The sequence below is a fragment of the Gasterosteus aculeatus genome, chromosome 13, assembly GCF_964276395.1.
Source record: "Gasterosteus aculeatus chromosome 13, fGasAcu3.hap1.1, whole genome shotgun sequence".
NCBI classification, from domain to species: domain Eukaryota; kingdom Metazoa; phylum Chordata; class Actinopteri; order Perciformes; family Gasterosteidae; genus Gasterosteus; species Gasterosteus aculeatus.
Genome location: NC_135701.1, coordinates 22,651,420 through 22,666,414, shown reverse-complemented (window position 1 = coordinate 22,666,414; position 14,995 = coordinate 22,651,420). Strand labels below are relative to the sequence as shown.

General features: G+C 47.2%; 1 protein-coding gene across 1 annotated transcript in view; it reads right to left on the bottom strand.

Annotated features, from left to right (window-relative positions):
• Nucleotides 1–14,007, bottom strand: part of znf608 (zinc finger protein 608) — a 35,627-nt gene extending 21,620 nt beyond the window's left edge. The window contains exons 1-3 of the mRNA XM_040194633.2: nucleotides 12,601–14,007; nucleotides 6,133–6,406; nucleotides 2,658–2,745 (exon numbers count right to left, since the gene is read on the bottom strand). Of these exons, the coding sequence (XP_040050567.2) occupies nucleotides 2,658–2,745; nucleotides 6,133–6,406; nucleotides 12,601–13,569 (1,331 nt within the window). The 5' untranslated portion in view covers nucleotides 13,570–14,007. The remainder of the gene's footprint in view (nucleotides 1–2,657; nucleotides 2,746–6,132; nucleotides 6,407–12,600) is intronic.
• Nucleotides 14,008–14,995: the final 988 nt, after the last annotated feature.

The following is a 14,995-nucleotide window of genomic DNA, read 5'->3' as shown; positions in this document are numbered from 1 at the left end:
CAAGAGAACATGCAGACTCCACAGAGAATGGCTACTGGGTGGAATCTAACCCAGGACCTTCTTGCTGTGAGGCGTCTCAGAAGAGAGACGTTTTTGCTTTAACCCAAGAAACAACTTGCTCATATACCTAAACCCAAATTCAGCAAAATAAAACGTAGAGAATAGTTGTGATTTTTTCACCTGCTTCTTCTTTGAAAAAAACTACAATCCACGATCATCTCTGCTTCATGGCGAGACATTTAGTATTCACATGACGTGCCTTCGTCTCTGAAGCCTTTTGATGCTGTTTACCAGAGCGCCTCACATTATTCAGTATATCATTATTATTATGTTTATCTACATGGCAAAGCTCTTCTTTCCAAGCTGGACCTTGACCTTTGCACTTGTGCTGGCCTTACGGTGCCGTCATCAGGACCCTACATGGGACTCAGTGAATGTGTTCTGACCTTGGAAAGATGTTTTGGGGGTTTTAATCATCTTCCTTTATTGGAACCGCAAAGCATGCTGGGACCAGACTTTCTAGTCCCCCCCTGTGATTTCTAAATGATGATATCTCACATTTCATATGATGTTTTTAATGAATGTCCCTGAAGCTGCTGGAAACACCACGCTGAATTATTCATGGGTTTGTTTTGGGCCTTTTCAGGGTTATTTGTGGCTGTCATGCCTCGGTTTTACATTTTAAACAAACATCTACTTCAGATGATTTCATACAATTAAAAAAGTTACCAAAGTTATGGTGAGGACTTTTCATCTGTTCCTCCATACGAACCAGTCTTAACTTGATAAAATGAGAGGTTTTCTAAAGGGACCCTGGTGCTCAGAGAGAGGCCTTTAGTCCACAGGGGGCGACCCAATCGACACTAAAGTAAAGGTTCAAGTATTAACTTTAACTTTGTCTTGGACGTTTATTACTTGCTTTAAAAAACAACTGTTTTCTTTGTCTGTTTAGTTGTATTTTGTGCTTGAATTTAGTAATTTTGCTTGGAGTTTCATTCGTGGACTGATAAATAATTAACGAGGGCGTTTCTTTCCACTGACTCGTACAATAAAAACAGCATCAAGTCGCCGCCGATGAAAGAGAGCAGCGGCGGAAAGCAAATGAAGGGAAATTCAGTCCCTGGTTTCTGAGATGAAGCTGTAATTGCCATGACAACAATCATTTAGGAACAGGAGCAATAATTGAGCGGTGGCAGCGAGGAGAAAGCGCCACACTGCTTCTGAATATAGATACAAATGTAAATAGATTCAAATCATTTTAGCAGCATCACAGCTTTGGAAAAGTTCTCTATTTTTGGTTCATCAAATAAATAATCACCTGCAGATAAAAGATAATAACAATAACTAGAACATCGTTCAACGTGAATGACCATAAAATACGTCTACAACTAGACTACAGAATAACAATACATTCAGTAGAATAACCAGGGCCCTGTTCCTCGTACGTGGCTAACTGAGTTAGCCGGATAGGTTTCAGGGTGAGATGATGTAGTTCAGGCTTTTCGGTTCCCGGAAGCAGGTTTGTCTAAATCACCACATATTGGTAAAGTTCTTGGTAAAGTTCTGTTGGTTTATTTGTCGCTAATAATAAACTTCTGGATGTTCCACGTTTCACTGCTTCAATTGATCAAATGTCTGATTATGAACGGTGGATATGTAATGATTCTCACATACATGTCTCATGAGACGCCTGTGTCTTTACAGTCTGTACACACACACACAGAAAAACTCCCCAGACAATGAAAAAGTATTTGATGGGGAGAACAAAGGGAATAAACCTTTATAGAGACACAGGACGATCCTCCCTGGGACGGAGAGACTGCGATGGACGTACTGAATGAACAACGTGACATATGTACAATACGTTCAATTCATCCGACAGAAATGATTCAAATGAACATATTATCTCATCATATGTTCATGATCATCTCCTGTAAGTTTATTTGCCGTTATACTGTTCAAAAATCCTGGTTTCTGTGATCGACTCTTCCGCCTTCTGACGTGAGACGATTATCCTGATGATTGACATCTGGTTCAAACTAGCGAGACGGTTTGAGCGCCGATTCGAGCGCCGATTCGCCTTCGAGGAACCGAGATAGCCTGATGTCAATCATCTCGGTAATCTGAGCTGGATAATCGGACATTTGATGGACTCAGTTGAACCACGTACGAGGAACAAGGCCCTGAACAAAGCCGAGAGCTGCGTTCTCAACGTCGACTAAACATAATATAAGGATAAATTGAACTGTAGCTGACAAACAGGAAGCAGCGCTTTGCAAAATAATGTTCTACCAGGACCACGATCCTCCACTAACCTAAAAAACAATACACAATAAAACCACCCATGTTGGTGCTTTGGTCTCAGACCACAAAACTTAACTCATTCATTTGAGTGGCAGCTTCCTGTCAAACATTTAACCCACAGTGCTCCACAAAACGGCAATTGTGCAATACTGAAAATTACACAATAAAATGCGGAAAAGTCACTAGAATAAAGACACACAGACAAAGAGAATACAAATAAGACAAAGCAGATTGAAAAGACGGCGTTTCTCATAAAACGCAGGTTCTTCCAATCTAAGAGATCCAGTTCCAGGTCGACTCGTTTGAACTCATCCAACAAAAAGAACTCCCGTCGACCAAAGCCAGAGTCTCACCTTGGGGGAGCCCAGTCGTGTTTGGTGCAGTCCAACAAGGTTCCCACGTAGGTTCTCTTCCGCCAGGTCACGTTGACCACCAGCACACCTGTCGGGGTCACACGGGCAGAGACGGTTATGGGGTTACGAACCTGATCTACTGGGACCACGACAGGCTTCTGGACCGGTATCGAGGTTCTTGTTTCTTAAAGGTCAGAGAGTGAGACAGGTTCAGGACTGAAGCCTAAAGCCTAAAGCATGAAGAGTAAACCGGAGCCTGAACCCTCGGGGCTAAATGGGGCGTGTAAGAGGCCTCAATAGGGCTCAAAACAGTGGAATTACAAATGGGATAGCGCCTTACGACAGAACCATGACAACGTCACAGCTTGTGCTCCATGGTGGGAATTTATCCTCCTTTGGAGGGAAAATGTTTGTTTCTTTGAGATTCAGGTGTGTTCTGTTCTGCCGTTTGGGAGGAAGACGTACGTTAAGTCTACGGCTTCAAGGGGCGCGAACTCTTTCTCCTGTTTAATCTCTGGAACCTGAAACCGGTCAGCAAACATCACAGACGGAAAACAGAGAGTTTTGTCTCTGCTTTGAAGACACATTTCAGTCTTTAATCCGAGAACTGAGGGGCCGCTCAGCCGTTTGAAATATAAATGTCTCTCTGACTGACATTTGAAAACCATTAACCTTTGTTCTCTCGTTGATGCACCAGAGGCGGACGCAGCGAATCAAGTCCTGGACGCCTGCTGGAGTCTCCTAAAGACGTCCGAGGAAGGTCTGGAGGAAGATTTGAAGTAAAACCTGTGAATATTTGTGTTGATGAGCGGGACGTCTCTGATGCCGATAGAGAACTGGCATTGGGTGATTATTATTAGTTAGTATCATTACGTGTCCGCTTTCCTCCAGCTGATCTTTGGTGAGGAAATGTTCCCAGGCTGCATGCGTCGACGCCGCCGTTCCTCTTCTCTTTCTAAGCCATCATGGCGGAAAAAAGCTTCACGGAGGCCACTTGTGATGAGGGAGAAACGGCGCGCTGTCCCCTTTAAGGGCCGACCCGCCACTTCACGGCGTTGTCGTGATTATTGAACGTGTGTGTGTGTGTTTCGTTATTTACAACACTTGTAATTGACTTCATCTCAGCCCATAAAGTCGAGCCAATCAGGTCTGATTACAGCTCATCAGACTCTGGTCTCCTGCAGTGGGGAGGTGTGTGTGTGTGTGTGTGTGTGTGTGTGTGTGTGTGTGTGTGTGTGTCTGTGTGTGTGTGTGTGTGTGTGTGTGTGTGTGGGGATGAGGGTCTTGTCTTCTTTTTTTTCTCCTGCTTTCTGTCTCACTAAAACGCATTCTGCTTAATTAAAATGCAACCGGCATCCTCGCTCAGTGTAGCTCCGACGTCACGGGGGAAGAGTGTGTTTGGGGGGGGGGGCTCTCCGGTTCTCCCTCCACCTCCCTGACGTCGTCCCTCCGAGCTGAAGGATCTAAAAAATGTATAAAAACACCCTCTCGCGTCTCTCTTTGTCTTGGTCGTTTTTTTTCTCCTTTCTCTCTGTGACGCCGTCCATCCTTCTCCGTCCTTACATACAGCGCTCCACCCCCCCCCCGGGTGCTTTAGAGACACCTCTCTCTCTCTCTCCTCCTCCTGCTCCATCCGTCAGAATGAATCCATTTTCTTCACTCTTGCCATCCTCCTCCTGCCCCCTCCATCTTTCTCCCTGTTACATTGAATGTGTTGGGCCACGCCGTTTAAACCCATAAATATGTGTGCAGTTGGGGGCCGTGTGGTGTGAGAACCAGGACAAACTCTCCCAGCTGCACCGCCCGACTCCACCTGCAAGTGGATCACAGACTCCCTGTCTGACAGGAAGCAGCACGTGAAGCTGGGGAAACATGTCTCAGCCTCTCGGACCATCAGCACCGGTTCCCCCCAAGGCTGCGTTCTCTCCCCTCTGCTCTTCTCCCTGTACACCAACAGCTGCACCTCCAGCCACCAGTCCGTCAAGCTCCTGAAGTTTGCGGATGACACCACCCTCATTGGACTGATCTCTGGTGGGGACGAGTCCGCCTACAGGTGGGAGTCTGACCATCTGGTGTCGTGGTGCAGTCAGAACAACCACAGCGGAGATGGTTGTGGATTTCAGGAGGAACAGAGCCCCACCTTCCCCCATCACATCCATTCACAGCATGGTACGTGAGCACCATGTTTAGAACTGGATTAGCCACCGGTACCAGTGAAGAGAGCGGAGGAGTGGAGGAGTGAGGGAGAACTTAGGAAGGTTACAGACCAGTGGAGCTGCTGCATTCTGGATGAGCTGCAGAGGTGGAATGGTGGTAGCAGGAGACCAGCAGGAGAGAGTTACAGTAGTCCAGGAGGGAGACGACATGAGCCTGAATCAGTACCTCCTTCTGAGTGAGAAGAGGACGTGTTCTCCTGATGTTGTAGAGCGAGTATCTACAGGATGGTGTTGTCAGTGATGTTGGAGTCAGGGAGAGTCGGCTGTCGACGTCACGCCGAGGTTCCTGCAGTCAAAGTGGACGTTAACACGGAGTCTCAAAGTTAACAGTCAGGTCCTGTGAAGGAGAATCTTTTCCCAAAAAGAGAAGTAGTTCCGTCTTGTCGGGTTGATTTTCAGATGGTGGGCGGATCCACTGAGAGACGTCAGTCAGACAGGCAGAGATCCGAGTGAGGGAAGGAGAGAATTAGTTGGGTGTCATCAGCATCGCTGTGGTAGGAGAAGCCATGCGAGCGAATAACAGCGCAGAGAGAGTTGGTGTAGAGCGAGAAGAGAAGGGGACCCAGGACGGAACCCTGAGGAACTCCAGCAGTAAGAGGACAAGGTTCTGACGCAGACAATAAGGATCTGGTGGTTGACTGTGTCAAATGCAGCAGAGAGCTCCAGAAGGACGAGGACAGAGGCGAGAGAGGAGCTCTAGCAGTGTGGAGATGCTCTGAGACAGCGAGGAGAGCAGTCTCTGTGGAACGGCCTTGAAGCCTGACTGGTGGGGGTTAAGGAGGTTGTTACGGTGGAGATAGGAGAGTTCTCCAATACAGCATGAAAATCATGTTCCATTTAGAGTCAAGCAGCCCATAGGGCAGGGGATGTTCTAGGGCGGGTTTTACTGTGATTGACAGTTTTCTGCCGGACACGTTGATCTGTCCATATGTGGTCACTTCCTGTTCACAACATTGTTGACCGTGATGCTTCAAAATATGGGCCGATGGGTGACGTTACCATGACTACACACCCTTCTCATATACACCTATGGGCACAACAGCTAACTTGAGCATTAGCACCACTAGCACCTCAGACCCTGTCTACAAATGTACAGCTATTTTTTAAATGGATATTTTAGCATTAGCTTTCCCCAAAGATTCAAACAAAGTATTTATGAATAAATACACAATTCTGTTAGTTCTCTATATTCCACTGGTTCTGCGGGTTCTTTAGTGGTTCTCTAGATTCTATTGGTTCGGGTGACCCGTCCCTCTTACCCTCCTCGGTCTCGTGCCAGACGATGCCCTCCAGGTTGACGCTGGTCCCGGGCTGGCAGGGTCCCAGACAGGCCAAGTCGCCCTCCGCCCCCCCCGGGACGCTCTCCCCGTCCTGAGTGTTGGTGCCCACGGATCTCGTCCTCACCAGTAGCTGCTTGGGGCTGGAGGTGGGCAGGGCCGGAGGGGGGAAAGGAGGGGCCAAGGGGAGGGAGGGCCCGGGGGCCCCTGGGGGGCCTGGAGCGGGGGCGGCTGGAACCGTAAACATGGGGTCCCCCTGAAGGGATAAAAAAATAATAGAATAGTCAACCAACCTTTTACATTACATTTAACTGACGCTTTTATCCAAAGCCACTTACATTACATTTTTAACCCATGTTTTTTTACATTATTGCCCGGGGAGTAATTAGGGGTTAGATGTCTTGCTCAGGGACACATCAACATGGGACATGGAGCAGCCGGGGCTCGAACCTCCAACCTTGCGGTTCCCAGCGCACCCTCTCTACCCCTGCACCACGTCGACCCACGTTTCAGTTTGTCATTTTAATTCAGTTCTATTTATTAGCTTTCACGTTTTATCCCTTTAGTACGATGATGTGACGCCCACCTTTGTGCTTAAATAGAAATATGTAAGACCGTCATGTTTCATGTATAATACAAAAATAAGGAACCAAAGAAACTATTGCAAAGACAAAGAGATTATATTACATAAGTGCATTTCAACCATAGGGAAACTCAGAAGAACAAGAAACAACAAAGTGCAATTTTAATAAACAGCTGATTTACAACCTGATATAGAACCATTATAAGTCCAATGTAAGTGCTACAGTTAGTTAGTGTGTTAGTGGAGGTAGAGTCTGAAGAGGTGTGTCTTTAGTCTGAAGATGTGAAGGCTCTCTGTGGTCCTGATGTCTTCAGAGACCTCCTTCCACCATTTAGGAGCAGGACAGCAAAGAGTGGAGATCTAGTGGAGTGTTTTGCTCTCAGTGAGGAGGAACAAGCAGTTTATCACATGCAGAGCGGAGAGTGCGGGTCGGGATGTCGGGTTGGACCAGGTCCTGGATGGAAGCTGGACCCCATCCATTCACAGCATGGTACGTGAGCACCATGTTTAGAACTGGAGGCAGTATTATAACAAAATAACGTGATGTTAATTACAACAACAATATTTTATCACCTAACTTCATTCTATATGACGAATACGACACTTTGAATGGGATCATTCTGGTTCCTGTGAGGATAAAGCTCTGTTATATTTTCAAAATTCAATACAAATTCCTTGTATGTTTGGCATATTTTGGCAAATAAATGTTTCCTGATTCCTGAAAAGACTGTCTGATGTAACGAGCTGAGATTTACTCGGGTTGGTGGACTTTTTGAAGGGAAACCAGGCGGTAACATCCGGTTCTTAAAATTAAATCCAGAGCGTGTTAAAGCTGCATTCTGTGTAGTGACCAGCAGGGGGCGACTCCTCTGCTCCCATAGACGTCTATGAGGAAATGACTCTACTTCTCTGTAGTGACCAGCAGGGGGCGACTCCTCTGCTCCCATAGACGTCTATGAGGAAATGACTCTACTTCTCTGTAGTGACCAGCAGGGGGCGACTCCTCTGCTCCCATAGACGTCTATGAGGAAATGACTCTACTTCTCTGTAGTGACCAGCAGGGGGCGACTCCTCTGCTCCCATAGACGTCTATGAGGAAATGACTCTACTTCTCTGTAGTGACCAGCAGGGGGCGACTCCTCTGCTCCCATAGACGTCTATGAGGAAATGACTCTACTTCTCTGTAGTGACCAGCAGGGGGCGACTCCTCTGCTGCCATAGACGTCTATGAGGAAATGACTCTACTTCTCTGTAGTGACCAGCAGGGGGCGACTCCTCTGCTCCCATAGACGTCTATGAGGAAATGACTCTACTTCTCTCTTGATTTATTCCCTCAGTAAACATTGTAAACATGAGTTTATGGTCTCAGTCTCTAGTTTCAAGTCTTCTCTAGAAGTCGTTCCAATAAGCCTGGAAGTAATCAGACTGGACCCATGTGGCCCCCCCCTCATAAACACAACCCGAGCCGGTTACTTTTTTACTTTTCATCTTAACACTTAAGTCGCCGCGCTCTTATCGGCGCCAACTACAAGCGCTCTGGGAAATGATTCTGCTGAGAGAGCAGCGGCAGAAGGATTTTTCTCGTCGTTATGACTCAATAAAGATTACAGAGCTGACAGATATCTCGCGGCACAATATTCTCCAGTGAGTTTCCTGATGAAACAAAAGTCTGTAAATTTGAGTTTTTATTATTAGTATTTTATTATCTCACATCTGACAAGAGGCGACTGATCTGTTCTTTGTCTTCTCTCCCACGGAGGCTCAGAGGTGACTTCCAAGGTCACGGCCTGGACATTAGAACGTATTCAGCGGGGACCAATCAGCTGGGACCTCGCCTTCAAAGGACAAGAAAGTGTCTGTGAACTGCCGTAAACTTGTGCATTCATTCTATTCCAGTTCCACTGAGTTAAATGTTAAAGAGACTTGTCTTCAGTCACGTTCAGAATCTCAATCCTTAGAACCAGTTTGATAACATAAAGTAGGCCCCCAGCTAGCTAGCACATAGCTAGCACAATGCTAGCTAAACATGCAGCCAGAATATATGAATATTAATGAAAGAAAGGTTCAACGTCTCAAAGTGAAATTGTATTTTTTTGTGATTAGATAAAGTTCCGTCTTCACAAATGAAGCTTTTCATCAGTCTCATTTTTTCCATTAGTGTTCCTTCTCCCGGCGGCTTTAGGAGGGTGAAATCTGTTAAATGGGATCATAGAATCTAAAATTAACCAAGAGGCATCTTTAGTTTTTAGGCTAAAAGACGAATGTAAGCTGCAGTAAATCCTTTGTTTGTCTTCTAAGGAAACATGTACATCCTTCTGTCTTTTCATCCTCCATCCTTCTTATCGTTTATCAACGCTTTCCTTCCCATTTCCTGTCTTTGCTTTTCATGCTCTTCTTGTCCTCACACCTTCCTCCCTTTTATCTCCTCCCCCTTTCCTTTCCTTCCAACCCGTCCTCTCTTTATTTGTCAATTTGAATTTTATATTTCTCATTGTCATAATATCGTTCTTCCTCCCCTCTTCCCTGCTCCTTATTTTCCTCTTCCTTCCCCTTTCTTCTTGCCTCCCCCTCCTCCCCCCCATTAAATCCTCCAGTGAGCAGCGACCACAACGACAGTTTTCTTTTCCCAGACAGAAATCATCCCGTCTTTATTGTCAGGCAGAGGAAAAGAAGACGAAGCGTTTTGTGTGTATTTGTCGTCTTTTGCGAATGGTGGCCATCTTTTTTTGTCCATTTTGTCTATTTTTCTCTCTGCAGCAGCATCGTGCACAAACACACGCACACAGACACACGCACACACACACACACACACACACACCTTGAGTTATTTGAACCTACTATTTAAACTCTACTATCGTAAAGAACAGACACGCTCGGCCAAATAAGGCTTTTAAGGCACTCAATCGTCTCGTTTATCTTCCTCCAAGACGCAGAATCCTCCGTCTGATTTGAGGACCGGGGGAGGGGAGGCCGGGGAGGTCGGGGAGGTCGGGGAGGAGGAAGCGGATGTCAGGAGAGCTTCAGGTAGATGAGATATGAAAAGGATCCAGGGGAGTCGGTGTAGAATATCTACAAACTAAAGCTCATTCATTTCTGTGGCTACGGACGCAGGATGAGACCGACCGTTCTACAGGAGGAGATTCATATATTTTCACGTTAGTTTTTACAGTTTTTTCCGGTTGCTAAACGTCAGCGGACACAACTGGTGTCACATGTGCATAACTCTCCAGTCTGCACAGCAGCAGTTCATGAGGACCGAACTCTAGATCCTTTTCATTGCTTGAACACAGTTTTCAAAACTCTACACACTGATCACATGACGTCTCCACAACCTGCACAACACTGTGGATTTACAGCACTTTGTTCAAATGCAACACACTGCTGTCAGAACTGTGAACCACACATTCAACACGGAATGAGCCTTTAAAACACTGATGATTCTAATTCAGCTGAAAGGCTGAGCAGGTGTCTTGTTAGTGAACACACACACATATATATACATATGTATAAATACATACACATATATATATATATATATATATATATAGAGATATATATATATATATATATATACACACAAAGAGCTGCGATGTGTTCAGAGGCTTCACAGGAGAACCAGAAGCAGGTAGATCCCACCTTAGCAGGTGGCAGGTAGATCCCGCCTTAGCAGGTGGCAGGTAGATCCCACCTTAGCAGGTAGATCCCGCCTTAGCAGGTGGCAGGTAGATCCCGCCTTAGCAGGTGGCAGGTAGATCCCACCTTAGCAGGTAGCAGGTAGATCCCACCTTAGCAGGGAGATCCCACCTTAGCAGGTAGCAGGTAGATCCCACCTTAGCTCCACACGTGAACTTTCTGTCTTTCTTCTGCTTTGAGCCGATACTCCGGCTCAGATGTAGTAATTCAAAGCGTTTCAATCCTCCACGTGTTTCATGACAAGTCGGAACATGACATGTGACGCTCTTACGTTCTCTCAATAGCGTCATATTTGGAAACTATTCAGTCAACTTTGTCTCTTGATGACGAAGATGATTTGATGGCTGAACCATCAGTGTAAATAAATGATGATGATGATGACATCATCGATGTTTTCGAGTCTCTGATCTCTGATCATGTGACATCGTAAACAACCAATCAGCGTTTAGATCAGCAGAAGGAGCGCTACTAACGTTAGCAGCACCGCTAACGGCTGAAAGTCCAAATCTTTTTCATCTATGTCACCAGATGATGTTTAACACGTGTCCACGAACAAATACGGGTGTTATCAGATCGATGGAACACAAAACCAATAAGCTGTATTTAGTGGCTTCCATGATACCGGGCTGGAGCTAGCGTAGCACGTGGACATGCTAAGCTAAGGCTGAAAACCCGCATACGATGATGCCTTCAGGGACAGTATAGAGCATAAGTCACCCCACACACAATCACTGTAACTGTGCACGGAAAGTAGACTTAAAGCTGGAACAAACATGCAGATTTAATCATTGAGATAAAGCTCTATTCCATCGTGTGCGCACAAAAGAACGCGTGTCGTGAACGCGTGTCTTTAATTAAACGTTATTTATAAGCTTGGTGTAACGTTCATGCCAAGTGAAAGTGAAATTGAAGTGTTGATTAAACGGGTTATTGAAGAGGTGGAGCTTCACGCTGAGGCTTTATTCATCCGCTTCCTCCTTCGAGAGGTTCGAGGGCGCTATGACCACATCTCATACTTCCTACCCTCTAATCACACTCCTGATTTAATGAGTCTCGAAGTTAAAAACTGGAGAATCTTCTGGACATTGAACACAATGTGGTTTCTGACGGGAATTTCTGTTTCATTAACAAAAGATGGACGATCAGAGACAAAGAAGACAACAACCAATCTGATGTGTGAACTTCGTAGTTTTTGCTCCTACGAAAGGTGGAATTCTCGACCTTCAGCGTCGGGCTTAACAAAGCCAGGATTAGTTAGCATCGATAAGCTAACCGTCGCTACGGTGGAAATTAGACCCAGAATTGAGTCAATGATGGTGAAGCTTCGCCTCCATCACAGGAAACAAAGCTTCAGTGCAGCCCAAATGACTGCTGGCAGTGTGTGTGTGTGTGTGTGTGTGTGTGTGTGTGTGTGTGTGTGTGTGTGTGTGTCTCAGCCCAACGGGAAGCCTTCAGATCGACAAATAAACAAAGGGGGCGACGGGCCGGCGGTCCTCTTGTCAGCAGGAGGGAGGAGGGGGGGGACACATGAAATTACTCGGACATCCTCCATTGGTTTTCTTTTTTTATCGTCCTCTGCTGTCACGTCCGATTCCTCCTTCTACTCCCTCCATCTTTGTCTCTCCGGATGAGGACGACTTATTTAAGACCCCCCCCCCCAATGTAATGCAATGATTTTACGAGTGGCCACATCTCCCTTAATTCTTCACAGACCAGAGAACAGAGATACATCATCTACAACCTGCAGAACTTATGTCTCACACCCGATTAGTGACCCCCCCCTCTCGAAGAAACGACATGAAAAAAAGCAAACAAAAAGCCTGCAGATGCAACAAATGGGCTTTAATCTCCAGCAAAAGGAAAAGGAGGATTAAAGACGAGGAGAAGAAGAAGCTGTGCCCCCCCCCCCCCCCCCCCTCTTCCCATCCTCCTCCGTCCCTCCAAAAGAAACGCACAGAAACGTCAGTCCATCAGCATGTTAAATATGAAGCGCCCCCCCGCTGTGAGTCCGCGCGCTCCTTTGTGGCCTCCACCTGCATCGCACCGCAGAGATGCATTTAAACCAACACCTGCGTGTCGTGTAGACGTGCGCGTGCGCGCGCGTGCGTTTCGTGTAAAGACAACATGGGCTTTTCCTCCTTTATAGTTCCTAATAGCAACATTCATCTTCTCACCTTCTCGGCCCCTCGGTGCTTCTTGGCCGCCGGCGTGTCGTCATGCTGCCGCCCGACAACGATCGCGCCGCCGCCGCCGCCGCTTTTAGCTCCACAATCCAGCGCGCCGCCGCCGCCGCCTCCTCCTCCGCTGCTGATGATGCCGCCGTTTTCTCCCGGGGTGCGGGGCTCCGGCGCGGCGCAGCGGCAGACTCCGGCGCCGGTAAAGCAGAGAGGATGCTCGGGCAGGGCGCACGACGGGAGGAAGGCGGAGGAGGGATGGGGATGGGGAGGGGGAGGAGGAGGAGGAGGAGGGGGAGGAGGAGGAGACGAGCCATCGCCGGACTTCTCTTTCCTCGTCCGGGCGGGAGGAGGTGCGGCGCAGGCGTCCCGGTCCCGGTGCCGGTCCCGGTCCCGCTTCCAGCCCCGGATCAGGTTCTTCGCCTTCCGCTCCTCTGTGCCTTTGGCGCACGTCGCTGCAGAGGCCGCGGCCACGTCGTCGTTGATGCTGCTGCTGCTGTTGTTGTTGTTGTTGTTGTTGTTGTTGTTGTTGGTGATGAAGCCGCCCTCCGCGTCCCCGCTGGCCGCTGAAAGCATCTCCGCACCGTCTCCACCGACGCTGCGTCCTTGTGCCCACCGACCCTGCTGCTGATGCTGCTCACCGACCGCGCCGCTCGCCGCCTCCTCCTCCTCCTCCTCCTCCTCCGCCTCCTCCGGCTCCGCTCGTCCCTCCCGAGCGGCTCGGCTGCGTTTCAGCGCGGATCTCCTCGGCTCCGACCCGCCGACGGGTCCCCGGGTCTGGAAGGAGGGCAGGGCCGCGGCGCTGGAGGAGGAGGAGGAGGAGGAGGAGGTGAAGGAGGAGGAGGAGGTGTGGTTGGGTGACAGCTCCTTGCGGTCCGGTCGCAGCGCTCCGCTCTCCGCGTCTCTCGGGAAGCGGTTCATCCCGTCCCGGTTCCCCCGCGTCCTTTGTCGCTCCGCGGTCATCGGCATTCAGGTCCTCGCCGGCCCGCCGCAGTGAGGCAGCGAGCAGGTCTGGATCAGGCCCGGTCCATCAGCCGGGGGGGGGCAGGTCCCTTATGAAATAAAGACACACACCCTTGTCTCAAAGCATCCACACATACAGAACATAGTATATGTATTATACTCTATTGTATTATTATTATGTCTCCCCACAGTACTATAGATAATAGTAATAATAGTGAATACAGGGCTCACTTGTATTTCTGTACTCGGACATTTGGCCACACGGGGGCGCTTTTTGATTAAAACATCTCCTCTGGTGTGACTGATGGAGCCGTAGATATTAACTGTAGCGGAGTGTAGAACGTCCTCACAGGGCGGCCATCTTGGTACAGGCACAAAGTCAGAGGTGTAGTTATGTCTCTGCATACTTATGAATATTGTTCTGCTTAATATCATTTTCGTAAGAAAAGCCATGGTTATAATTATAATTATTAGGGGTGCGACGATTCATTTTAACAATGATTCGATTCACGATTCATGGACGATCTGGTTTAATTTAGAACGAATCGATTCAGTAACTTTACTGGACAGTGCAGGCAAAGTTTCTGCTGCTGCTGCAGCGGTGACGCTGCTGGAGCTCCTGACTGTCGCCGTTGTTTAATCGCACGGCGCCTTAGTAGATGGCCGGAAAGATTCGTCGTGTTTCCGTGTTTTTATTATTTGGCTTCTACATATTCTACAAACAGCGACCGACTTATTTAGAACACCTCCGTGTTTGCAAAAGCCTAAATGTTTCCACGCGCTGGATCGATAAGTGGGTTTGTAAATGTTCAGAGTTTTGCGCGGCTGCCGCTGCGTACTGATGACGTCACAGACAGGCAGACTGAATCCAGTAACGTTTAACGTGTCTAACGCGTTTTGGTGCTTAAATCCAATGTGCAGTTTCCAAGTATCGATACAAATCGATTATGTACCATTTCAATCGATTTGTAATCGATATATGTTGTAAAAACTAGAAAATTTGTACAATATTCGAAGACCTTGAAACGTCTTCATGTGAGAGTAAAGTGTGTTCAATAGTATTTATCTCTGATGATGTTGTGTTCAGTATTACTACATTAGGTTTTATTTACATTTATAATATTACATAATAATTGACAATGGCGTCATCAAAAGAACCATTCTTCCATTTTAAAATCAAATCGGTTAAGCCTTTTAGCTAAAAAGTAATATTTCAATCTTAAGGCAAAGGAAATTAATAAATACAGTCAATAAAACAGCAAACACATTTATTAACTTGTATCTACAGACTTTTTATTTTTCTTGCATAAACAACCTAATTTAACTGTAACTATTGCAGAATATGTCCGTTCTGAAAAAGGAACCTGACACTTTTCCACTTGGCACGTTTTCTGTAATAATTGGCCGATGGAAACCAAGCTTTATCCCGCCC